This window comes from Betta splendens, chromosome 5 (genome assembly GCF_900634795.4).
Source record: "Betta splendens chromosome 5, fBetSpl5.4, whole genome shotgun sequence".
In the NCBI taxonomy this organism is placed as follows: Eukaryota; Metazoa; Chordata; class Actinopteri; order Anabantiformes; family Osphronemidae; genus Betta; species Betta splendens.
In genome coordinates this window covers 13,335,727-13,361,758 of record NC_040885.2, presented here as the reverse complement: position 1 = coordinate 13,361,758, position 26,032 = coordinate 13,335,727, and the positions used below count along the sequence as shown (strand labels likewise).

At 40.5% G+C, this 26,032-nt stretch overlaps 2 protein-coding genes across 7 annotated transcripts in view; one reads left to right on the top strand and one right to left on the bottom strand.

The window, feature by feature from the left end:
- pax7a (paired box 7a) overlaps positions 1 to 14,730 on the bottom strand; it is a 41,533-nt gene extending 26,803 nt beyond the window's left edge. Inside the window, exons 1-4 of one of the 3 annotated variants that reach the window (XM_029149653.3) lie at positions 13,876 to 14,730; positions 12,613 to 12,848; positions 11,795 to 11,939; positions 11,299 to 11,427 (exon numbers count right to left, since the gene is read on the bottom strand). In XM_029149653.3, coding sequence (XP_029005486.1) covers positions 11,299 to 11,427; positions 11,795 to 11,939; positions 12,613 to 12,848; positions 13,876 to 13,960 — 595 coding nt within the window. In that variant the 5' untranslated portion in view covers positions 13,961 to 14,730. The remainder of the gene's footprint in view (positions 1 to 11,298; positions 11,428 to 11,794; positions 11,940 to 12,612; positions 12,849 to 13,875) is intronic. The other 2 variants (XM_029149652.3, XM_029149654.3) reach the window with 2 other exon arrangements.
- Positions 6,819 to 25,922, top strand: mrps16 (mitochondrial ribosomal protein S16). 4 transcript variants are annotated; one of them, XM_029149659.3, is made up of 5 exons: positions 6,819 to 6,969; positions 23,937 to 24,194; positions 24,436 to 24,490; positions 24,797 to 25,063; positions 25,529 to 25,922. In XM_029149659.3, the coding sequence occupies exons 3-5, from the start codon at positions 24,478 to 24,480 to the stop codon at positions 25,663 to 25,665; spliced, it is 417 nt and encodes a 138-aa protein (XP_029005492.1). In that variant the 5' UTR covers positions 6,819 to 6,969; positions 23,937 to 24,194; positions 24,436 to 24,477; the 3' UTR covers positions 25,666 to 25,922. The 4 variants fall into 4 exon arrangements, with proteins under 4 accessions (XP_029005492.1, XP_029005493.1, XP_029005491.1 ...); XM_029149660.3 differs by lacking the exon at positions 6,819 to 6,969 and adding an exon at positions 7,235 to 7,433 and having other exon boundaries at positions 24,460 to 24,490; XM_029149658.3 differs by lacking the exon at positions 6,819 to 6,969 and adding an exon at positions 7,243 to 7,433 and having other exon boundaries at positions 23,940 to 24,194.
- Positions 25,923 to 26,032: the final 110 nt, after the last annotated feature.

Sequence of the window (26,032 nt, the reverse complement as noted above, 5' to 3'; positions counted from 1 at the left end):
CAACAAACAATTAGTCCCCTTTTCTCTTTTTGAGGTGGGGAGAAAGTGGGAGGGGGGGGGGGGGGGGGGTCGCAAGAGAAAGCAGAGAGGGAGAAGCAGCGAGAGCGATGCTCTTTTATGGCTCTTGTCATACGGATGAAGGCACGGCGCGTCCATGAGAGCGCATGCTCACCTTCAACAACAGGGCGTCCACTGGGCCTCCCAGCCCTTTCAGCCCAGAGAGACGAGCTCCTCAGGGGGCCATTAGAGCATGAATAGGGGCCTGACAGCCCTGTGCAGCTCCGCAGGGCATCCATAAACGCTGACATATTGACTCCCCATGCCTCTGCGCTGCCTGAGTGTGAAAGCGTGAAGGGCTCGAAGGGTGGGATTCTTTTTCTTTAATATACTACTGACTAAAACTAGGATATGGAAACAATATGACTGTTTGCATTTGACCCTAAGGTTTCTACAAGGAAACTTCTCTTGTCTTTTGTTATTGTTCACGTTTCTCATTTTCACAATATAAATTCTTGCTTTGATAAAGATAAGTAAAAATGTGGTCGGCAATTAGCATTGGCAAAAATATATCAGACATTATTTATAAAATCCAACCCCTCATATTTTATAAACATGCATTATTTTACAAAATTACCATAGTTTTTCTTAACATGCTCAGATGACAGAGGATCCAACAGATGTACACGGACGCAGTCAGACTTTCAACCCTGTCAGAAAAGCTGTTGCCACCTCTCACTTCCCCACTAAGACTGAGCGTTAAGCAGGTTTCTTCTCCTTCTGTTAAGCAGAATGTCACTGCCAGAGCCTTTGATAATTGAGGTCATAGCGAAAGTAATGAAATTAACAGAGAGCACAAGAAAGTAAAAAGGAGCCCATGGGGGTCTCTGCCAAATGGCACTGGAGCCAGAGCCCTGGTCCCCCAGCAAAAAGCTCTAAAAACCTACGCAGGAAATCAAACAGTAACGTCTCAGGGCTGTGAGCCGAGGTCTCCTGGAGGAACAAATCATTTTCTCAACAAAGCCAAAGAGAGATTACTGGGCACAGTATAGGAATGCACAGCGGACATTTTTATGTGCCCAAGGGAAGTTTCCTAATTTTCTGGACAAAGCTGGGCAGCAAATATTGTGGAAAAGTTTGAGTGATATAGAGGACAGCAGGAGGGAGAAGAGAGTTGAGAAGAATGATGAAAACTTGGACGGATGGAAGCTAAAGAAGGAAAAGTTAAAAGAAGTCATAGAATAGGATTTTGTACCATAAAGTATTTTCTTTTTCGTTTATTATTGTTGAATATTATTTTTTATATGGCAGAGCCTGATTTTGATTTGCCAGTTAATTAAAAAAACAATAGTTTGGTTTAAAATCTCTGCTGTCTACTTTAAGTTAAAAAAAATGTTGCTATTATACTACACTGTGTTGCAGGCTCCTAACATGTAGGGGATTGTAAGCAAACAAACTGTCACCAAAGAGCCTTTATGCGAGAGCCGTTAATGAACACTGAGCTTTTTTTCTGGGCACAGTGAAGCACTATAATACTTGGCATTAATTTCTGAGATCCCCTCTATATTGGGGCGTTTGTAATATGGCATAGTAGAAAAGCTTTTTATACTGAGACTACATATTCCCCAAGGAGGCAATGACTGACGATGCAGAAATAAGCCCATTAGTTGAAAATAGGGGACAACATTTGAAGTTGTTATTTTGTCGGCTAGGACAGGAGCTCCACCCTACTGTTTGGACAACTGCTTTCAGGTTTTAACTTGGCGGGAAAAAACACTTTTCTGATTTGCAACACTTAGGGAACATGTTTATTGTCAGTGGCTGTAGGAAAAAAAAACATGCACAATTAAAACAAATGAATATTTCAGTGGTGAAGCCGATCAAGAGCAGAAAATGTGAAATGTTCTGGCCCTAAGTAGCATAGGCTAATGGCGATTTTTAAACTAGCAGACCATGGTCAATGTTTCTCATTCATCACTGAGGGAGACGGGTGCGCTGTGCTAAACGTAATTACTGTTGCACATTATGTGGGCTATTCCTGTATTGTAATAAAATTAGCCAGAAATGCTTTTTGTCTTTTCTAATGCAGCGCCATGGTAACCAGTGGATGGTCATAATGTAACACACTGTCCTGATCTGTGCCAGCTGTCAGAGTTTGACAACCCTAGCTGGCAAGGCGAATTGGAGGAAACTACATTCCTTTCAATAAATTATGTGGCTCTGACCTGCGCGTCTATTTCACAATTTAACATGGATATAATACAGCTTGAGATGTCTTGATGCACTGTATGCTCGTCTTTGTGGCCCTTCTATTTTACTGTTTGACAGACTAACAATGGCTTAATCATAAAGACAAAGATCTGACTCTGTTAAAGGACCCGCTATTATCACACTGTTCATCTTCAAATTTATTTTAGATCATCTCAGACAAGCAGGAAATTCCATTTGACTACACATTATATTTCATGCTGCTGAAACTTAAGCCTATATTAAATATTCTACGAAAATGATTTGGTCTTTGAGAAAAGAAAAAAAAATGTGTGTAAACAGCATTTACTGTCATTACTGTCATTGTTTAAATTATTTTTCAGCAAGCAACAAATTTTTTTTTCAATAGATAACATTTAACCAAATTCACTAGTATTGAATATGTTACGTGGGTAATATAAATCTGCTTACACTAAAATGACTGTAAATTTTCTTTTGGCAAATCAACATAAAACAAGACACAACATATTCATGAGTTTGGTCAAACTAGAGTTCGGGCTTATTTTGTATGTTACATTTTGTCTTGATGACATCAACATAGATTTTATTGCTTGTTGACACGTTAATGGTGCTTTGTGACACCAGGCCTCTTTGTCTGTAGAGGTCGGGAGGTCAGTTAATTACATGTACATTTATTGCAGGAAAATGACAGCAGCTTCTCTGATGACGTGTGAGCAGGAGCTGGAGCAGCGGTTCTTTTTAGCGCATGTTGCCTGACTTGAACTTGTTTTCTTAATAAGACCTAGGGGACATTGGAGCTCTCTGTCCAATAACGATTGCTATAGGGGTTTTCATTAAAACATTGGAAACTAATCTTCCCTACTGAAAACACTTGTCTTACCTTGTGGCATTGGAAGGAATCGGCAGTGAGAGATAAATAAATGGCCTTTAAAAAGACATTGACCCTCTTGTCAAGACACATACCCACTCAAGAGCAGCAACACTCCACATGTCAACTCATTCTCTTCCCATTTCCCCTCCACTCTTTGCTAAGACACTCCTGTCTAATGAAGTAGAGGGACTGCAATCCCACAGGGCAAAGCACAGCTCTGTCATCCCTGAGTATAGTTTTCCCTCCGGACAGCCCAGTCATTGTCCACTATTGAAGGTAATACCCAGCAATCAGGATTCATTACAACACCAACTCTCTGAATGAACTGGCCACCGCAAACGCAAACACACAACTGCCCGGGAAGAAATAGGCCTCCCAGGGATCCCCTCCAAACTAAATTGGATTTCCAATACGGCCCACAGATATTTGAGAAGTCTAGAAAAACAATGGAGCAGAAAATAAATACTCCAAAGCCACAATGATGACTCCACTTGGTAAACTAACACAATATTGATCGTCTTTTTTGTGTTTGTTTGTTTTGAAAAGCCTCATCCCTGCTAATAGCTGTCTGAGAGTGTAATCTCTCCCTTGTCCTCCCCCTCCTATCCTCCACTCCACATTCCCTATTATGTGGCTCCTTTCAGCACGTCTCAAATAGTTTAGGTTCAGTGTCGCACTGGGGTATGGGGCATGGGACTGGGAACCAATTGTTTGCTAATGTTGACACCTGCCAGAGCAGGCTTGGTCTATTTGGGGCCCGCCAAGCTGCAAACTGGATGCTCCCCCTCTTTAGCGAGATTAAGTGTGGGTTGCTGGGGTCACAAATCACTGGACTCCTTCTGATGTTGTGAGGCACAGAGCCAGAGACTGAGGACTGAAAGAGAAAGCTGGGGAGGGAAGGGACAGAGGAAGAGGGATAAAGAGTGACAGTCTATTGTTTACTGAAAGGGAGAGGAATAATGTATCTCCTTGAGCGCGCCTAACCAGTGTGCCCCATTCAAAAAAATATATATCAACAGCGAATCCATGTCTGCAAAGCGTCCAGTAGACTTCTGCATTGCTTTGGGTGCATAAATGATTAGGAAAAATTTAAATGTTGTTTATAAAAAGACTAGTTGTCACACTCTGATCTTGGCCTTCACATAACAGCTTGTTCATTTTCCACAGAAGTAAAAAAATTATATGACGCTACACATAAACTATATGCTTTTATTTTGAAAATAACTGCTGTTCTCTGAGAATAAATAAAGATGAAAATATAGCAAATACTCTACACGAGTTGTTCAGAAAGCTGTTTAAGGAACAAAGACTATTCTTTTAAAGTTTTCAAACACACACTTATAAAGCCCAAGAGAGAACCAGCGGCATGGCCATGACAGACAGTGCCCAGACCCCCCACCCCCCGCCCCCACCCCTTCCTTTGCAGATGTACATTAATGCAAGAAGGCAAAGATCTGAGAAGCAGCAGAAGCACCCTCTGTCCCTTTAAAACTGCTGCTGTCCAGCCTGATCGTGTCAGTTTGAAGGCCCCTATTCAAAAGTATTCATGCATCTGCCTTTGAGGCACAATAGCAGCTAGTTTATAAACTGTCTGCCCAGGCACCCAGAGGCTTTAGTTCTTATTGTTTTCAGTCCCTTAATAAACTTTTTGGAGGAGTTCATCAACTTGCCTGAATAGCCCATGTAGCAAGTCTCAAGACAGAAAATAACAGAAGGGCCTTTTCTCCTCCCTTTCTTTCTCTCGTCCTTTTCTAGTGCCTGTTCATCTAACAATAGTGAGAGTAGGCTGTCAGACATCACAGGGCTTTTTTGTACCAATACAAGAAAAAAAAGAATTCAATAAAAAAAGAATGTGGACTCTTAAAATGTAAATCTGAGACAATTGTGTCACATTTGCACACACGATAAGGACTAATTCAAATAAAAAAATGACTCAATTTTTACTAATTTAAAATCTGTGTTTAGGCAAGATATAAACATATTTGAGTGTAAGATGTAAAAGAGAAAAAAATAGAAAAAAAATAAAAGTATGTTGTCATGTAAACTTTAAATATTTGCATATGTTTATATGAACAAATGCGTGATAGTGAAGCTATTAGTGCTCTATACAAATATTTTCTGACACCTGGTAAACAGGCAACACAGAATTGATGGATGCAATAAAATGTAATTTTGGCTGTAAGCCATTAATCCACTGTTATACCTTTAAACTCTGTGGAAAAAAAATTAGCCAAACTTAAAAGTCTTTAATAGATGTCTACTCTAATTAATTTCATACCTAATTAGAACAAGGCCACTGCAGCCCGTGCAGGCTGGCCTGTTTAGCCCGCTGGATGGTCATAATTGAAGTAATAGCGGAAAAAACGCCTGCTTAGAAAGAAAAGCCCGCAGCGGTCCAATTCAACATCACCGTCCAACCACGCTGCTCATCCGCCTCACCCCACCCCTCCACCATCTGACCCAAAAAGGCTTTATTGGCTGCCCCGGACCAACCACCTACTGTTTCCCACCGATGCACTTCGTGCGTTTTAACACCCTAATTAGATGTGACAAGTTCAACGAGCTGGTTTCAGAGGAGGAAAAGCTGGTCAGGTTATGATTTCCGAGTCAGGCTCACAGGGGACCCTCTGGACAGCTGATTCCTGTCATCCACATTCATCTTCTTCCAGCCAATTAGACATTATTGCTAACAAAGCGCTGGCAATTTGTGCGATATAGGCCTATTAGACGGTTGTGTCTGAAGCTGATGAGTGGGCTGACCTAATAATAATAATAATAATAATAATAATAATAATAATAATAATAATAATAATAATAATAATAATAATAATAATAATAATAATAATAATAATTTGCCATGATTGTAACAACATTTTCAATTAGCATTGTAACTTAATAATAAATTAATAATACTTAAGTAAAATAAGTTAATTAAAGTGAAATGCATAAAGCATGAATAAAAAAATATTTATCTATTAAATTTGTTTTAGGATAACTCTTTGCTAAAAACCACCTGTTGAAATTAACGTGTGATACCTATGTGTGCATGCGTATGTATGTGTGTGCGAGAGAGGAAGACAGGGAGAGAAAGACAGAGAGAGCGCGCGCGCTTTTAAACTTGAATAAAGAAAGAAAGAAGAACTAAGATTTTCTATTTATTTTGGACCACAGCCCCGCAGGCACAGCGCAGGATCCCCGAGCCCCATAGTGAAAATTGGCGGAATAAAACACAGACAGAAATGAGAGACGCGTTGAAGCGCCCTGCTGTTGTGACAGGATACCTGGAGGGCAACGCTTCCTCTTTAATTTGTCTCATATGGTTTGAGACCCCCAACCAGACATTCAATCCTCAGAGTCTGCGTAAGCCTACTGAATTTAATTCTCGATGGTGAAATTATATGCTATAATTAAATATCATATCATTTAAAAATGCTCGGTGGCACAGAACCATCTTATCAACTTGGTCTTTCTCGGCGTCTTCGTTGTTATCACATTAATAGTAACAACATCTAAAATGGGCCTATCAGCATTTGTGGGGAAATTGCAGGCTAAACAAAGGGCACCTATGGGCTTACAGCTTATATTCTGATATTTTCGTGCAGGAAATGTTAACCTTGAAATGCTACTATCTGCGCCTAACAATGTGTGATCATAACCCCATAAATGAGGGGAGAAATTGAATCCTTTTAAGTTATTAAGCAGGAAAGGATTATAAACTCGTCTTTATAAATGAGCTAGAAATCCCCATGTCTTCCTCTGTACACTTTTAAATTTCCCACAAGAAGCTGGAGAGGAAAGATTGCCCCTTTTCAAGAGCCCCACAAGAGATGGAAAAACCATTTTTGTGCCCAGATAGGGAGTCGTCCCACATGGTAAGCGCCACTTTAATTAATAGACAGCCTTGAGAGGTATCACTGTCAGCCTGGATAATGGTGGCAGAGGCACTGTTTGTGCCTCCATGAATATTTCTGATGTGATCAAAGTCAAATGCCAGCACAGAATGAATTTAAGACGACTCCATTTTTTTATTTACCCTAATGCTGTCGACACTTAAAGCTCCTTACACTGAAATGTCTCCCCGGCTTGGTAGGCCTACAAGCTTAAACTGCACCTCCTAAAATTGAGGCATTGCTCATTACTCATAAGCAATGGGTTTCACCTTATTATGCCGCACGGTTGGCTCATTGCTGGAACCAATGGCTAATTTATCACACTGGTAGTAGTTTGTCGTCAAATGTCGTCATTAACAGCAAGTCACCACGGTATGTTCGAAGCTAAAGAGTTACGTTGTGTATTGAAAATGCCCCAGCGTGATGGATGTTTCCACTAAGATAAGGTACGTTTGAGCACATTTAGACTGTTTCTCTGAGACATTACGGAGCTGCCTTAACATGACGAATGAAATAATCAGTTCTATGAGCTAATTTAGCTTAAGTCAACCTGCATAAATTAGCTAAGGCTAAGTTAACAACAACTCACAGCCAAAGCGATTCTCCGAGCTAACCAACTGTAATTTAAGCTAGTTAGCTATGTGGCGTTACGGTAGCTACCTACCATACACAAATAGTTTCAATTCAACATCAAACCCAAGGTAAATAGGTTCGCAAAATAAGTAACACGTTACTTACATTTGTAGCCCCGTTTTAGAACCGTTAAATAAAAAACAATAAGCCGGTTAAATATAAGAAATAAGGTAAATATAAGGCTAGGCATTTGGTTGCTAAGCAACACAGTTAGGGAAGAATCGAGCTAACAGTGACAGCTAGCTTGTATAGAGTTACTTCGCTCAACATTTTAAGGTGAAAATAGGACTGTAGCATTTATTATTAGACTTCATTACAGCCAGATACGTAGATGGTTGTGTCCCTCAAATAATTATAATCATGTAAATATTATTATTATTTTTATTGTTGTTGTTGTTTTTGTTGATGATGTTATTAACATTAGTGTTCCTGTTGTTGATCACGTACTGTCTTTCAGTTCCTGCCCTCTATATACAACATGTAGGCCTACCAATGTAAATTCCAGTGAAATGTGGCTTGAGTGGCTGCGGGGACGGGGGAGGTTAATCCGAGTTTAATGCAGTGAAGCACAGCGCAGGGTCTGGGCTATGATGGGTATGTTATCTCTGCCCAACATTTGGGTCTCCCTCAATTTCAACCCAGCCAAATAGCTGCGAGAAAGTGCAGATGGAGTCACTCTCAATGCCTGAGGAAAAAACGTTATTAATAGCTAAATAACTTCCCCATACTTTCACTGAATCTCTCTCACACACTGTTCCAGATGGATTTGTTTGAAGTGGTCTCTCACTTCATTCCCCTGTCCTTCTCATTCAGCACGGCTTTAGACCCGAAATATAGCTACATTATATTACCATACACTTAGAGACTGGCTGTGCGAGCAAAAAAAAGGTGTGCGTGTCCGTGCGCGAGTTCCCTCCTGTGTGTTTGTGGCGTGCAAAAGCGCAAAAGGCGCACCTCTTCACACTTTTGCATCACAGCAGGCCATTATTATTGTTAATAACTGCAGAAAACATAGTTTCTGTTTCCTTTGTTTCTGCAGCAAACCCAAAACAATTTTGGTGTAACTGGTTGGTGTGACGCTAAATAAAGTAGGTGCTTTAAAGCGCGAATTGAAAAGGGGGATCTAGAGTCATTTACTCTACCTAAATGTGTCTGAAAGAAAGTGCAGCTCACAAAGTATGCGTTTCATACTTCACAGCTGGCTCCTCAAAGCCAATCTTAACCTTGATCTTTGTGCTGTCTGACTCCTCACACACCTCTACCCTGCTCTGTCACTTTGCCTCCTCGATGCTCGGACATAATCCCACCTGGCATCTGTTTAATTAGATTGAGGACCTCAGGTAATCCTGCGATTTGCTGAAGTGTCCATCGCCTGTCTGCGCCTAATCTGACGGCCAGGTTCAGTGTGGCAGACGGACACCGGACAGCTGATTCACATTCCCTCTCTGGCCGCCGTGGCGCAAAACAATAGGATGCTCAAGTTTGCACAGTTGTAGTCCAGCCATGCCCCCATTTGTTGCGCGTAATTAAACTTTGCTACAGCGTTTAACGGGCTGCACGTGTGCAGTTTAGATGGAAGGCGTATTTCTGCGCAAACAGAATGGCGATTTGACCAAGATCTCAGCTCAGTGATGCCATACAAATAATTATCAGAATATTCAAAAGGCCAATACAGCAGCGTGGAAATTTGCAGCTATTTTCGTTGCATACATTTAGTTGGTTTGCTTTCCATTGCATCCTTCTGAAAAAGATTCCATGCGGAAAAAAATAAATGTAGAAGATTGTAATGTGGTTAGCAGTTTAAATACATGTTTAATAAGGATAGATTAGAGCTTGGATAAATCCGTGATGTAACCTCTGAGAAAATCAAATACACAGACCTAATAAACAAATAGATAAATAAATAAATAACGTCTTAAAATCTGGATAAGTAAACGAAAAAAAAATCTCATGAATTTTGTGCCCAGGGCGAGCCACTGTGAGCTCCGCTCTGAGATGAAAGTGAAAAGAAATAAAAGGCTCTATTTAATCTGCTTTAAAACCCCTCTCCACATAAGGGCTGTGCTTCAAACTCGGGAGTGAGGGGCTGATTGGGGATAAATACATTTCTTACCATGCCTGCGAGCTATTACACCCGGCACGAACACAGCCACCTATTCAACAACCTTCGTTTCCAGCGCTTACTCTAATAAGTATTAACATTATTAAATGCCATCCGGATGCCGGTAGTCTAAACTGTGTCTCTTTTTATAGCACCGTAATTCAGTCCCAATTTAAATCACAAGCAGCGCTCAGAAAAACACCGAAATTATATAGAAAATTTGTACTAACAGTAGAAAATCAATAATGATGCAGAAGCAAAGTAGTTAACACTTAGTTTAACTCGGCCGAGGTGTGCGTAATGACCAGACTCTCCACAAAACGTTCGTCATTACGTGCAAAAGGTTCAACAGACCGAACACGCACGGACACTGGGGATATTTGCAACTAAACTGTGACATTTTTTCTCATAACATTACTGCGTGGTGTGACAGAAAAAGAGACCGTTTTCACGCTATCAAGTGATTCTTCTCCAACGGACCATTATATAAACTATCTACTATACAAAACTATCTACCAGCGGGGCGTACTGAATTATTCATCTTCTTTTATGTCGCTCCTTGCCCTTTGTCCAAAGTTTTCTCTCTCTTTTACCCGGTTTTTGAATGAGAATGGACGAGCCCAAACGCTCCTTTTAGCTGCCCAGCTTTCCAGGATTTGCTTTTGTACCTCAAACTCTACACTTTAGAGAGCGTCAATAGAGGGGAGGTTTTGCTCATGAAGTTCATCTTCAAGTCTGAAAAATTTTTGGCAGTGTCTCTTTTTATTTTTTAGAAAAAAGAAGCGTCTTTTGTCGTCACCTATCTAAACACTATTCACACATTTGATCTTCTAAAGGTTTAGCATTTTTTTATCATTTATTCATCACTTCAAAACAGTGAATCTATGCATTAATATAATGACACTAAACGGAGTTCTAACAATGTAAAATAAAATTTAAAAAACTATTCGTTTTACATGTATTTAAATTAAGCTAAACAAAAAATCCGAATGCTTATAATAGTTTATATTCTATTTTAATAAAACTATATATATTATATTTACCTTCATGAATATAAGAAAACTACAATTTATTTGTAGGTTTTTAAACCCTTGTAAATACTATTGACGAACTCTGACAGCGAATACCTGCATCAGAGACCCCCCTCCTCCTTCTAAAATAATAATATTATGAACACTGATTTCCACTTTAACTGACAAGTGGTGAAATGTCACCGAACTGACATCGATTGTTAAATGGGTCAACTGTCAGCTGTCATTTAGGGGTCGTTAAATGAGTGAATGAATGAGGAGGAATTCGCCACACAAATTAATTTTCTGCAGTTAAATACCTTCTGCCAAGGCTCTCATAAATAATTGAGTAAATGGAAAACTGCTGGCTCGGAGTTAAAAGCAGAAATAAATTCTCTGCGTTTAACTGCATCTCGGAAGTGGGACAATTTCCCAAGAGGACGTAAAGTAGGAAGTGTATTTAAAAAAAAAATAATAATAATAATAATAATAATAATAATAATAATAATAATAATAATAATTTCAAACATGTGCAAAATGGCCATATGCTTTTGTCTATTAACTTACATTTATCACCGAGGATGCCGTCGATGCTATGCTTTGTTTTCTTTTCTCCATCTTCATCCTTCTTATCACAGTCATCCTCGTCATCTTTTTTGCCAAATCGCGCCCTCAAAACGCGGCTGATGGAGCTCACTAATGGCAACAAAAAGGTAAATGGATGATTAGCCCTTAAACCAGTAAAAGAACCATAATAATCCCATCATGCATTTTAGGAGGCGACCACATGAAATAGCAGAGGAAAAGTTTTGCATGAAGCTGCTGCGTTGAGGAAATGCGCAAAATAAAAGTCCGTATGTCAGGATAATAAAAAAAAACACTAAAATGTGAGTTCAGTATGAAGGAACCTAAGGCAAATTTTCCCAACAGGATGTCTCTTTCTGAGTCAAACTGTGGGTGTGCTTCCTGCATTTTATTATCAGTAACTTCGGCTTAATAGTGACGTTCATTCAGAAGTGTTGCCGCAGTTTTCGCTCGAAATAAGAAAAAAAGTGCAGCTTACCAGATGAAGCCTCACCTGAAGGAACTGTGCTTCTGTCGCACACCCCGTCCTTCAGCAGCTTATCCCGGATCTCCCAGCTGAACATACCGGGGTTTTCTCGCTTGTACTCCTCGATGCGCTTCTCCACGTCAGGAGTTGCCACCTGCTTTAAGTTTGAAATGGTGTGAATGTGCAGAAAAAAATAAAAGAAAAAAAAGGGAGAAAGAAGAAAATACAAACAATTTTAATTGAGAGAAAACGACCCTGTACATGCTCATGAATAAGAAGTGATTTAATACTGAAACTTTAAATATCAATGATGTAAACATTTATTTGAAATAACCAAGTGGCTCTGTATCTGAGGCAAACAAATCGGACAATTAACGAGGCAAATACTGGTATTTAACCTTTTTTAATATCGGCGTAGCATGTCCTTACTTATAGTAATTTTAATAGAAATAAACATATACAAGATTTGTTTGTTAAATACCAGTCGTTTCAAATGAACAAGAAAATATCATGTCATTCTTGATTTTAATAAATTGTTTAGGGTAAGAACATTAAAACATCTAAAATCCCAGGTCAAATTAAACGCCAGTAAAGTTTGTTAGGACTATATAAATATAAGTTAAATTATTATTATTATTATTATTATTATTATTATTATTATTATTATTATTATTATTATTATTATTATTATTATTATTATTATTATTATTATTGGCTGGCTGTCGACACAACATCTGATGGGCTCTCTGGCTCACTCAGGTGTGATGCCCCTTATGGCGTCGGTCCTCGTGCTATGGTGACCCACAGAACCTTTTACGGACCTCACTCACCCTGGGCTTGCTGCCTCCAATGGCTCCAGGACGGATCGAGCCAGTCTCTTGATACCGGCAAAGGATCTTGGAGACACAACCATGAGAAACTCGCAGTTGTCGCGAGATTACGCAGGGTCGGATGCCGTGGTGGGCCATCTCCACTATCTTATGTCGGATGTGATTTGGCAGGGGCCTCCCATTGATGAACACACCGCCAAGCTGGTTCACCCTACCCTGGCCCAGAGGGGTGGATACTGCGCCACAACAAACAATAAGTAAAAACAGACCAACAATAAAACAACATCCTGTCCTGCTTTAATATATTCACATCCAAGGCAGATGAGACTAGAGTTTATCATGTGATGTATTCAATTCCTGACGTGTTTGTTGTGCTACTATCGTCTAATGGGACGTAGTTTACGCACATTATCATGTTATACATTTTCAAGAGAGCTTCTTGCCAAATTCGCCCAGCGTCAGTCTGGCTGACAGGATGTATCCAAGGCCACTTTAGGATCCAATTTCACATTCAAGAGACACTAAAGATGGTGACACTTTCCACCTTGATTATTCCTAGTCATGCTGTACAAATATTGATGTGATCCTTTGAGCCATCTCTTTGCTGTGTGTATTATTGCCATTTCCAGCATCAGGACACTTGAACAAATCCCGGAGCTGGAGTAACTTGTGAGCTACGTGGTTTCTGCTACATTTCAGTCCAGGGCACTTGAGCACGAACTGGGTGTAATGGGAAAACTGTTGCCATAAATGAATGCAAATACAAAGTGATCTTTTTTTCTGCCATATGTTCAGAAGACTTGAGTGTGATTGGCATTGATATTTTGAAAAATTAACAATTAGATTGATTTTTTTGAGTGCGCGTGTAACAAAGAAGCTGAGCTACTAAAAAACTCTTTAAAATGTATCAAAATGCATTTCATGACTATAGCATTTGAATAACCAAGTTATTTTAATTAGAATAATTAATGCCACTTTTAAGACATTTATAGGGCAGTGCATTAAAATTCCTACTGCCTGCATTCGAAATATCACCGAATGTAGAAAATATTTCAGGAAATTAGTTTAAATATTATAAAAACAAAGCATGAAAGTCAAGCCAGTAAATAAACGTTGGACTGGTTTCTAAATCAGAATCTACAGCTTTTCTGTGCCCAAGGTTTTATTCGAGTTGCTTCCAGTTTATCAAGTTATAAACTTCAATGATCGCTGTCTGGAGGTTGTGTTCGTTCACAGAATGCTCGGTGCCCCATCCTTTCTTACCTTCCAGGGGGAAGCCGGTTCGTGGGTAGTTCTGGCCTGGCGCTGGGCGCACCATCCGAGGCACTGTTCCTGGTAAAGTAGCCATCCTACAGCTACTCAGACAGACGCCGGACCGGACTCTACTGTAACGCGCTGCTCTCACAAAGTCCAAATCAAAAAAGCGGAATTTCTTCGAAACGCTCAACAAGGTGCTCTGTTGTTGTGAAATCCCAATCCCAGGGAGAATCTGGACAACCCGTCTTCCAACGGGGGCAAATAAAAGCTGTCCCCTCGCGCGATGGATGTGTCAAAATAAACCAAGAACACGCGCAGCAGCGAATTAACCTTTAAACGGGGAACTCTCCAAAATGGAGGAGCTGCACTTAACGCTGTGTTATCGGAGTTGGAAAAAAAGCGCAGATATTCTTCTCCCTTGGTGTAGTTTAGGTTCAGTATAATGTCTGCTGGCTGGCTGGAAGTAGTTTAAGTGGCCAACTTTCGTGCATGTCGTAAGACGAGACAGCCGAGCGCTCCCATAGGCTCCCTGGCCTTTCTTTTATGGATGAAAGAGAGTGGGTTTAGCCAGGAGCCGAGCGACCAATCAGAGCAACACATTCCACTTTTAATTCACCGCTGTCTCCTTCACGAGACCCCGCACACAGGACCCAGTTCGAAATGTTATTATGTCTAAATGTTATTCTAAATCCCAGTCTTTCCAAAATGTGTCCGCTCCCGTGACATTTAAACCTGTAGAATATTAAAGCGTTTAAACTGAAGTTTTTCTTTCTTTCTTTCTTTCTTTCTTTCTTTCTTTCTTTCTTTCTTTCTTTCTTTCTTTCTTTCTTTCTTTCTTTCTTTCTTTCTTTCTTTCTTTCTTACTTTCTTTCTCAGGGCAACTTCAAAAAATTATTATTTTTTTTTATTTTATTTTCTATAGACAGAAATTGATTCGAATAAAATACCATATATGGTAAAATGTCTAAAAAATCATCAAGGTGTTCGATCAAATTTGTAGATCGTAAACGTGTAAAGCTGCAGGTCCAGAGAGGCAGCGGCGACCACGCAGCGCCACGTTAAAATCACGGTCAAAATAATTTGGGGCGGAATTTATCTTGTGGTGCCCGAATTGATCAAACTGCGCTAAAGCAGCGCTGCTCGGGGAAGGCTGGACTATAAGATGCTTTTGGCTTGTTAACCTTTCAATTAGCCCACGTAAATGTGCGCAGCGTGAACATCTGAATCGCTCCTATAGCTTTAGTGGTAATTACAACATTTGGATCGACCCGCTGCTGATGACAACAGGTTGACTTGCCCCGAAGTACGCAAGAGTAATTGCTTAAAGGTAATTGTTGAAAAATAATGCGCAACTATTAAACTCAAATGAAAAGAGCACATATGGCGGAAAAGAAGAGGTGCATGTGTCAACTCTGTGGGCCCACCGTGCATATAAAATTGTGTGACAATTGCCGTGGAAAACACTCCTGGTGGAAGGCAATTTCACAAATAATTTTAGCAACAATTAGGGAGTGTGGAGGGGTGAAATGGCGATTTCACATGCAGATGTGCCGGTGGGAAGGATCTGGTACCCTGCCGAATAGCTATGACCCTCACTCTCCCGCTTTGCTTTGCTTCACATGGGACAGAAAAGCACAAAGAGACCGCCTCACCCTCCTGGGAAGGCGCAAAGAGCACTGGATTAAGTCAAGCATCAATCATGTGAAATCCAAACAAAAGTACATTTCCTCTGATGGAAAAACACGGTCTTTCACAGATATTTCTAGTCGGCGTCTCTCCTTCTCCCTCAACCTACAGCAGGTATGTTTGTAGAATCCACGCAGACACGCGAATAAAGCTAATAATCCGGTATCCCTGCGACAACCCGCGGTTCACCAGTACCATGTCTTGTCTCTGTCATCCTAATCATTATTAGCCTGCTTTTCATTTGTTATGCGGCTTCTCATAATTATACCCAAAAGAAAATTGTTCATAGTGTGTAAAGTCATTTGCACACTTTACATTATGAATTGAAGTGTGATATTTTTTTTGTTTCAAGCATAAAGACAGGTGTTTTCTCATCTGTGAGCCACATCAAATCTGCTGGGACCCAAAGTCGCTTTTTTCATTTCAGACTCTCACCATTTAAGACAAGGTATTCTTTTCAGATAGAGGCTAAAATAACAAGAATACCAGTTGAACAACAATTAAACTGAAATAAAAATAAATAATGAATTAAACAGTCACAGTGATAAAGAAACACTAAGCTCAGCAGAGGCAGTTTTGTTATATTATTTCGAGAATGTATTATTTTAAAAAGGTTATTATGTACAGTAACCTCAACAAACAAAAACACAACAGCGTAACAATTTGTATTTACTGTGTGATTTGGGGCTATGTCCATCTCCTGCTTCATTTTCATCCTCACTTGTTTTATGCTTGAAAGAGCAGGAAGCCCAGTCACAGGCCGCTTTGTGTGAGCTGTGGTGCAACAAACAACCGTCTTAAGCTCTCACATGTGTACGTACGCCTGTACTGCCTGACTGCAACTGGCATCTGAGTCCTGCCGCCTCTGTCACACCTCAAACACCATTTACCCTGCTTGTTTCTGCAGGGTTCAGCTCAGTATACGCAACTCTGTCACTTAAGTTTCCTTGTAGCTGCAGCAGACAGAAAAGCACTTCCTTTCCCTCTTGATACTGTCTCCAATCTTATCTCGATCAGAGCTGCTCTTCAAACGCTTTCCTACATAGCCCCTCATTATTTGTGTTATGGCAATTACCAAAGTTTCTTTTTTGCTTGTAGGTGAGCACTTTTCCACTTCCCCCTATCTATATGTATTTTTTCTATACACAGAGTTTAGTTATTCATATCGAGAAGCACAAAAGAGAAAACACCTTTGATCAGAGGCTTCGCCAATTTAGGCTTTATCTTTCTCTGATTTGAACAAAGATGGGTACAAAGCACAGGCGTTAAGCACATACTGTATAACATTATGTTTAATCCAACACCGCTATTGATCTTCATGTTTTGTTTTTGTAATTTTTGATTTGTGCATTATAGCTCATGTCTGTCATGTTGTTTCAAACATACAAGGAACCGCTGTGTGTTACACAAGAGCTAAAAACAGAACACGGAGCAGGTCTGTTATACAGTTCAGATCCTCAACTCTCCCAAAAGACAGTAAAGAGTCAGACAAATACACTGTCTCCTGCACTTTTCCAGTCCCTACTGACCTCAACTGTAAAAATGAAAGCAATTCATAAATCTAATTTGATTCTTTCCTAAAGCCTTTGCCATTTTTTGGCTGTATTAGTGCTGAAGGCGGGCTCTGTCTTGACTGTCTGTGTTGACAGGAAGGCAGATGTTTTTTGTTTTTCAAATAATGCATCTGTACCTAATATACGACTCATGAGCTGTTTCTCCCTTTCATGATTTTCGGCCTCGCAATCATGCAAAAGTTGTCTGGACGTAATAAAACAATGGTCACCATGTTAATCTGCAACCTATAGGTTTTAAAGTGGAACCTGCTCCATGTATGAAGGTCCCCAAAGTAGCTTTGACAATCTTACCTTCATCTTGACTCAATTAACATTTCACTTTCACCGCAGCATGCAGTGACACTGTCTGCACTTCCACTATATTCTTGTAAACTTGTTGGGACGTTTTCACATCTGCTCAAAGTTTTCCAAATGTGTAACCACTTCCTGATGGGAGTTATTTTATCACGATGGACTGAGGGAGCGTTTAAAATGTGCTTATGGCGAGAAGCTTACTTTGTGTTGTAAGTTTATTAAAGAAAGCTGATTTGAGACGTTGCTGTGGGTGGGAGGAGCCCCGAACAGGCATGGAGGGTCTGACAAGGTGATGTTTGGTTAATAAGGAGAGCATGGGCACAGGAATTCCTCGGCCTCATTTGGAACAAGTTAGCCTATGTGTGAACCTTGCCTGAACTCCCACCGTTCAGTCTCCACCTAACTGGCTCTAATGCGCTATATGCAGGAAACACAGAGGTGTAATAAAGTCAGCGAAGGCTTTGAAGGGTTGGGGATTGAATACATTCTAAAAAGAAACACCCCAAAGCCTTGTATCAGGCAGTCGTAATGAATTTGAGATTCAAAGTTTTTCAGGAACTGATAAATCTCCAGTGGCGAATTTAGGTACACAAAATTTGTTAAAGTTTTTCTAAAAAAATTCAGGATATTTCCACCTTTTTAAGAGTCCTTCATATCAGACATACACTGTTTCTAATTTCTCTGACTGAAGCAACTCTTTCCTACATCTTCATGAACTCACTCACATTCACACTCGATGTGTGGCAGGGGAGGGGTAAAACAACATGTGTTATGTTGACATGTGAGTCTGGTGCCTAAGTTATGAGTCATGGAGACATCTATAACTCACCCAGTGATCAAACACAGACAGAGGCCACTTGGGGGGGGGGGGGGGGGGGGGGGGGGGGAGGGGGGTGGGGGGGGGTGGCTCCTTCTGAATTCCCAAAGAGATCAGAGGCATCGGAGGGAGGACGAGGACACCTGAGCAACAAGGACTGGTAAAAACGGATCAAAACACGAAGACAACACAATCACAGCCATGCTTAGCGAGTTGAGCGGTGTTGCAACATTGTCAACGAGGCCGAACGGATCGGCGGAAAAGAGCGAGGTGTGCAGGTGACATCGCACAAGCAGGCGGGCTCAGCTGGATGGGTGCATGTGGGTGCAGGGGTTTGATCTGTGGCAGAATGGCTGACATCCTGTCACTGCTCATTACAGTGTGAACCTATCCTCAGTAACACCCTCAAACTAGGGACGCGACACCGGAGCGGTGGAGGTGCGGGGAAGCAGGAGAGCGAGCGAGGGCGATCGCTGGAGAACAGGTGGAGGACAATAGTGAAGAAAGACAATGCTCCGGACAAAGGGAGAGCATTCCAAGTCTGCAAATGAGAGCAGTCCCACACTTTGAAGCCAGGCGCTAACAGGGAACTAATACGTGGAAAATATGAGGCGGATGGAGGCCGTCTCCTCTGTGAGTTGGGATGTTCAAAACTGCTTCTTTATCCTCCTTAAACAATGTGTTAGGGAACCTGTTGTTACATCCTGCAGCTCTTATCACCCCACAGCAGAGCTCACCTGTCGCCTTCTGTTTAATGCAATAGAAAACCAATAAAGCGGCTCTTTTTCCTTAAATGTCACATGAAATCAACCTTGCGCCGCTACGCAGCGTGTTTGTTCGACGTCTGTGTGTGCGCGCATGGTGTTGCATGGTCCTGAGAGTTTAGCGCGATGCCTGATTCTCTGAGTTGTGCATAAACAAGGTGTGATGTCGTAGCCAAACGCTGATCTCGTGTCTTTGATGATTCGCCTCAGACCCAGATAATGCAACACTTGAAATGGTGTATAACTAGTCATGGCCGCCCACTATGTCCCTAAGATAAGACTGCTCTTGGTTTAGTGTCAGTTTCCTAAAAAAAAAAGGGGGGGGGGTATCATTACAGTTACACAAGGCGTAATCTTAATGTTGCTGCTGGGTGTTCAATAAACAGGTTACACTTGCACCTAAATGTGAGAGATCACAGATGAACAGATCTCCCTGAAGCGTGTGTTTAGACACTAACACAGAAAAGCAGCAAATGGAAGGAATTTGTCCCTGATGGTATTTGTCGCTCCAAAAATCCCTTCAAAGCTTTGACTAAACAAGCGGGGAGGGGGGGGTTCTATTAGTCATAACAGTCTACTGGTTGAATCAAAGTAAAATATTCATTTACACGTCAAATCTAAACTAAAGTGGACAGAAGGAAAATCACACTAGACTTCCTGTTCATTCCACAATCAGCTTGTAAAATCCACTAATTATTTACAACAATGCTAAAATACTGCTGTTAAACTCCCGCTCGCCTGAACCAGCGGCACTGGACAGTGGGAGTGCAGTGAAAGCGTTAGCGAGTTTGTCTGTAGAGGAAAACCGTGAGCTGCTGGCATCATTTCATTACAGTGGACAGTGTTACAATCCATTTTACACAACTGAGAATGCTCCGTGTGCGCGCGCTCGCGTGTGTCGCACTTGCGAGCGTGAGTGTGTGTGGCATGTGATGGGAGCAGAATGCTTGGGTATCACGCTCTGATGTGCATGCCAAATCCACTTGTCCTCTCACACAACCGACCAGTGTGGCGCTGCCGTTCCAGCGCTGCCAGCAGAGGTCTGAGGGAGCGGCGGCACAGGAAGGAAGTCACGACCCCTTCCAGCAGGACGCTCAGTGTGGTGCGCAGAGTGGAGCTGACCGGCCCGCTGTACATGAGCTGCTGTTTCTCTGCATGTGTGGTGTCAAATTCATTTAACTTTCAAAGCCATATCTCTGCACATGTTTATTAAAATATAAATCAATATGTTGACACAAAAAACGTTTGATTTTGCAACCAGGCAGTTGATTTTTAAATATCGTAATGCTCATGTGGGTGATTTTTGAATGATTATTTGAGTGCTTTATACAATAACTGAAATTACACAGTTTACAATTAATAACTTGTTTTGTTAGATATGCACAAAAAAGTAGGGAGCACAATATCTGATGATGTAAATCAACTAAATGTAGTTATTATGAAGCTAATTAGAATTGGTTGAAAAACATCACTTTGGTAAAATACTACTAATGTTACAATGAGTAACCCGTTAGAACAGAGGGTTCGTCCAAGCAGTAAATGAGCAAAACCAGTCTTCTGATTAAAACACACCACACTATTCTCAGCAGGTGTGAGGGTCCCGTTAGTAACCAACAATTTGCTTTAGTAAAATGCGTCAGTTGTTACTCAATAAGTGAATAGGCAGTATTAATAAAATCCAAATCTCACTATCAGGATTTACTGAAGTGACATTGTTGTGTACCCACAACATTGCCTACATTGTCGACAGGGGCAGGCACATGTCTCCCACTTCAAAGAAAACCCGACGCATTCGCGTTAATCAGTGGCTGCAAAAGACGACAAATCGCAGGAAAAAAGTACGAGAACAAGAAAAGTGAAGAAGAAACGGCCTCTTTGTTAATGACGATAAAAGTAATGCCTCCATTTTGTATGCTAACACAATTAGTCTCAGCAAAACCATCTGAAAGAACCTTGTAGAGAAGAGAGATCACTTGACCCCCCACCACCGCCCGCCCCACCCCGTCTGTGACCGAATCATGTCTCTCCATTAGGTGATCCCTGCAACCATAGCCTCTATCTCTGCCGAAGCCGGACACAGTCACTTAAAAAAGCAAGGAGCGTCACAAAGAAGTCACAGAGCACAAGTCACACGACGCCTGCGTTTGAAAAGGTCCATTATTCTGACTAACTGAGCTGAAGCCTTTAAAACATGAGCTGTTTCTTTAAGAATAAACTTGATATGAGAATTAAAGATACATTTAAAAATATGCAACAGATGCTTGAATGGCTTGTTTGATGATACATAGAAGGTAAGATTGTGATAATTTAATCACAAAAGGGCTATCGCAAAGATTTTCTGACTAACAGTTTAAGCTGTTTAAGCTATTTAACAGGTTTGGGTGACACAGCAATTCAGTGGCTCACGTTAGGACTCAGGTGTTATTTATGTGACATTCAAATATTCCACAGACAAGACATTGAACCCACCGCTGCTGTGGGTTTTACCTTATGTGTCAAGGCCTGTTTGAGCTGATGTGGCTCTGCTCAGTTTTCCTGCTTTACTCTCTCTTCCTGTATTGATATTGATTATGTGTAGTCATACGGCTTCATTACACATCAGTGGCTCAGTGGCTTTATTCCAACCACAAGTCTAAAAATGTAAACTGCAAAATTTAGATTTAACTAAGAAAACACTATAAAAAAGTCCAAACTAAGAATAAGGGTGCTCTTCCATGGATTTCCGCGTTCTGCTGATAGGTTGGTGCTAACAGTTATCGCCACAAGAAGCTGTGGAATAATTAGATGCCAAGCTTTTGGTCCAAAACATTATGTTGTCCAAGAAAAAAAGCAACAGAATCATCATCCTGTGATCATCAGCGACTATGAAAATGCTTTCTTCTCATTTATCTCCATGTTATTTTAGCTGAAAGAGGCGAAAATCCATTCAACCTGAACTAGATGTAGGGACAGATAAATTGAATCAAATTATTATTATTAATTAATTGCAACACTTAACTGTGAGTTTCCTGGTGATTTGCTGATGAGCTGACTGGATAGACAGGACAATGATGATGTCTGCCATTTCCTTGTCTGCCTTTTACTACTTGTAGGCACAACTGCTTGTAATTGTATTGAGTGACAGATGAGCTTTGTCAGCCTAGAAGTTAGACTGTTCACTATTATCCTAGAGAAGCTGGAAGCTTGGATGAGGAAGTTACTACTAGTTGAAACAACAATCAATCGAAAACTCTGTTTTTTCACTATAAAGCAGATTTGGGTTTGACATATGGGTGTAATAAAACATTTTAGCTCATTTCTACAGTAGCTTAATTGAATATAACAAAATAAAAATACCTATATTAGAATATTCTAAATTAAAATGTAGCAGAGTCCAAATGCTGGTGTAACATGTTGATTCCTGCTCAAACCAGATTTGTATCATCTACATCATCAAAGTGAATTCTGCCGTTTTTGAGTAGAATATCTCGAGCAGAGGACTTCTCTTGCTCTTTTCCCACTAAAATATCTGGTCATCTGAGCGTCTCTAACTGAGCTGTCACAGATGATTAGAGGAGGAACAACTCGTCTTGGTATCCCAAAGAGCATGGGGTCTTCACGAGAGACTGAGCCACAACTAGAATCAATGTTACCGTTCAGATAATCACGCATTGCAGATTCACCATGTAAGATGCATTTTGTCTGCTGCCTAGCTGTGTGAAGCCTCTATTCATTTTCAGATTTTTCTGCAGAAAGGGGCGGTCAATTCCGTAATGACGCTTCCCTTTTAAAATGTCTCCGCTGCCTGTCGAGATCCAAGTGTTTTTGCTGGGTTTCTTTGGTCTGAACTCTGTGACAAACCAGGCTGAGGACATTTTCAAACTACGCTTGTAATTTTGTTATTCTTTACACTTCAACATGTGTACAAGTATTTCATTAAAATGCTACATTATGTCATTTCAATTTGTGGGAAAAAAATTACAAATGAATTTGCAATAATATCTCAATTGGAATACTGTATTAATGGTTGACAATGTAGGGAAAGTCCATTACAGGGGGATTTGTAATGGGTCAAATAACACTTGTGCACTGACTGGCCACAATATTAGGTGCCCCTGTACAAACCAACAGCTCTGCAATACTGCTAACGTCACAATAATATAGTTTTTTGCTTTTGAAAATTAAAAGGTATATGAATATAGATGACTTCATAGTGGATAGAGTGGATGTGGTGCCCCTGCTACTGCATTGCCTGTTGTTAGAATCTAGATTAAATTTATAGGAAACATCTTTTTTTCTGTTTACCGTTTTCTGTATGAAAAGTCACGGAGGAACTGGGTTTCTTCAAAATTACAAACAAGGGCCCATCTCTTTTTACGTGTCGCCAGTGACCTCTCCTCCCAGAAAACCATGTGTTTGTCACACACACATACACGTTCCCAAAAACAAGCTTTACACAACAGGAGTGTGAAATCACCATGTTCCAAGACTGGGGGGTTAGTTGGGCTCCCAGTGGGCAGAAATCTCAGTGCACTCAGACGACATCAGGCAAAGCAATGTCGGCTGAATTCATAATTGCTCGCTGGAAATCCGTGTTTCATCTCTGCTGGGGTCAACAGTGGAAACTGATTGAAAACTCAGGATGTTGCTGATGTATGACACACAGCATGTGTAGAATAGGAATTACAGCCATTGGAGTATGAGGGATTACATGACTGGCAGCAATTCTATAGCATAAAAACTCTTAGCATAATGTTAGATTATAGTAAAATTATTAATGACAGAAACACATAAAAACACAGATGTACATTTAGCTTAATTCATCAATCAGCTAATGATTTGTAGCTGAGACACGAGTTGTTTCTACAAACACAAGCTATTGTTCAATGTGACACTATAGTGTGACTGATGTATCCTGTCATTTATTAATTCAGTAATTCTCTTGTTTTCTAGTAGCGCTGATGAACTTCAACAGTTATACAACAGGAACGCTTGTACCGGACAGCGGTACAACAGCGTCATCTAGCGTCACTTTCACGCAATGACGTCAAGCCCGCTGCGTCACTTCCTGTTTCAACATGGCCGCGCACTGACAAATGTGACATTACTACTTCTGCTGAAAGTAAAAGACCCAAAACGCGTTCCTTGTCCCTGCAACAAGTCAGAAATATCACAGGAGGGTTTGCTTTAAGCCGTTCAACATCCTCACAGGTATTTAGCTTTATTTTGGCCTACTTTTTAGAACAACACGTAGAGTTTGAGTTGTTTTAACTGTTAAAGCAGCCGCTAGCATCAGCTACTAGATGCACCTACATTAAATGAATGTGTACATGTTGTGGCAATTTAAAACCACATTCAGTGCTATTAAATGTAGTAACAGTTCACTACTATGTTGTGAGGATTTTACACAGACACACACGTTTACGTTCAGTATTATTTGACATTACTACAGTAAAGGTGACCTCCTGTGCCACAGGATCGTTCAGGCAGCACCATGGTCCATCTGTGTGAGTATATTGAATGTGTTGGTGGTTTGTTTTCTGCCTCCTTAAGAAATGAAGATGTATGTTCAACTTCTTCTGTTTTTTTCCTTCTGTCTACATTCAGTGTTCAGTGAATTATGTGGTAATTTCAGACAATATAGTTTCAGGTGAAGTTCAGAGATGCATTTTATCACTTTAAACCTAAAAGTCTGTGATTTTCTTGTCTCCATTCATTTTGATAACTTTCTCAGTGGTACGTACGCGGACGTATTTGACAGGTTCAAAGTGTTCCTTTGTCATTTTCATATTTTTTCTCATTTGCTTTTGCAGCATCACTCCTCCTAAAGAAGTACCACGGGGGTTATGTTGTAATCCGACTGGCTCTTGCAGGCCACAAACAAGCTAACAGACCCTTTTATCGCATTGTGGCAGCTTATAATAAAAGGGCAAGAGATGGTAAATATATGGAGCAGCTGGGCACCTATGACCCCCTCCCCAACACCCACAACGAGAAACTTGTCAGCTTGAACTTTGACCGAATCAAGTACTGGATCGGCTGCGGTGCCCACCCCACAAAGTCTGTGGCAAAACTTCTAGGTGTGTATTTGGTGGATGACCTTTTCTTAACTTGATCAACATTGCACAACTTTATTGTCAGCCTGTATGGAGAACTGAGTTTATAGTAGTCTATTTAACAAAGGCGGCTCAGCTATAACTAATATGAGCATCTACATGTGTTTAGATTCATCTACAGATATACTTTTTATTGACTTGTATCTTTGTTATCTGCTTCCATCACAACCATTGTCTAGAACTATTACATATTTACAATGCCTTCAAGCTTTCTTGTTCAAACAGTGCAGATTCAGATTAAATGTCGTTCGTTTTCAAGAAAGACTTTTAATGCATTGAATCAATAGTACTCCTGGTTTCAAATAAAGCTATGCTTTATGCTATGTTAGTTAATAAGAAATTAAAGTAGGTCTAAAACATTTTGTCTCTTTATTGGAAAAGCTTATATTGAAGATATGGTCTTCTTTTCTGCCTTCTCTCACTGTGCAGGCTTGTCAGGATTCTTCCCTCTGCACCCCATGACTGTAACGGAGGCAGAGCGTCGCAGAGCCCGATTACAGCAGACAGAGACAGCAACAGGAACGGAGGACAAGCAGGAAGAGGGACAGAAGCAGGCTGAAGTGTGAGAAATAAAGCACAGGACTTGTTTGACTGTGAAGTAAAAAAGGCTTTTGCAGATCATTTGTTTTCTAATTTAATGGGCGGACTTTTGGTACCAACTTTAGATGTTGCTTTACTTGTACCCATTATTATTATTAGCTATGGGCCTTGAATATTAAAACTGATTCTTTGCAAAAAATGCAACATGAAGTTGCATTTATGGGCATGGAGTACTGTTTGCATTTGTTGTTTAATGTGATTTAATTAAATTGTTTCAATATTACTGCATGTGTATGTTTTTTAAGACATTTACAGAGAAACCTCTAAGAACAAAGTTGAGCAAAGTTCTTTGAACTGAACCTAAGTCAATAACGTCAAACACATGGTAAAGAA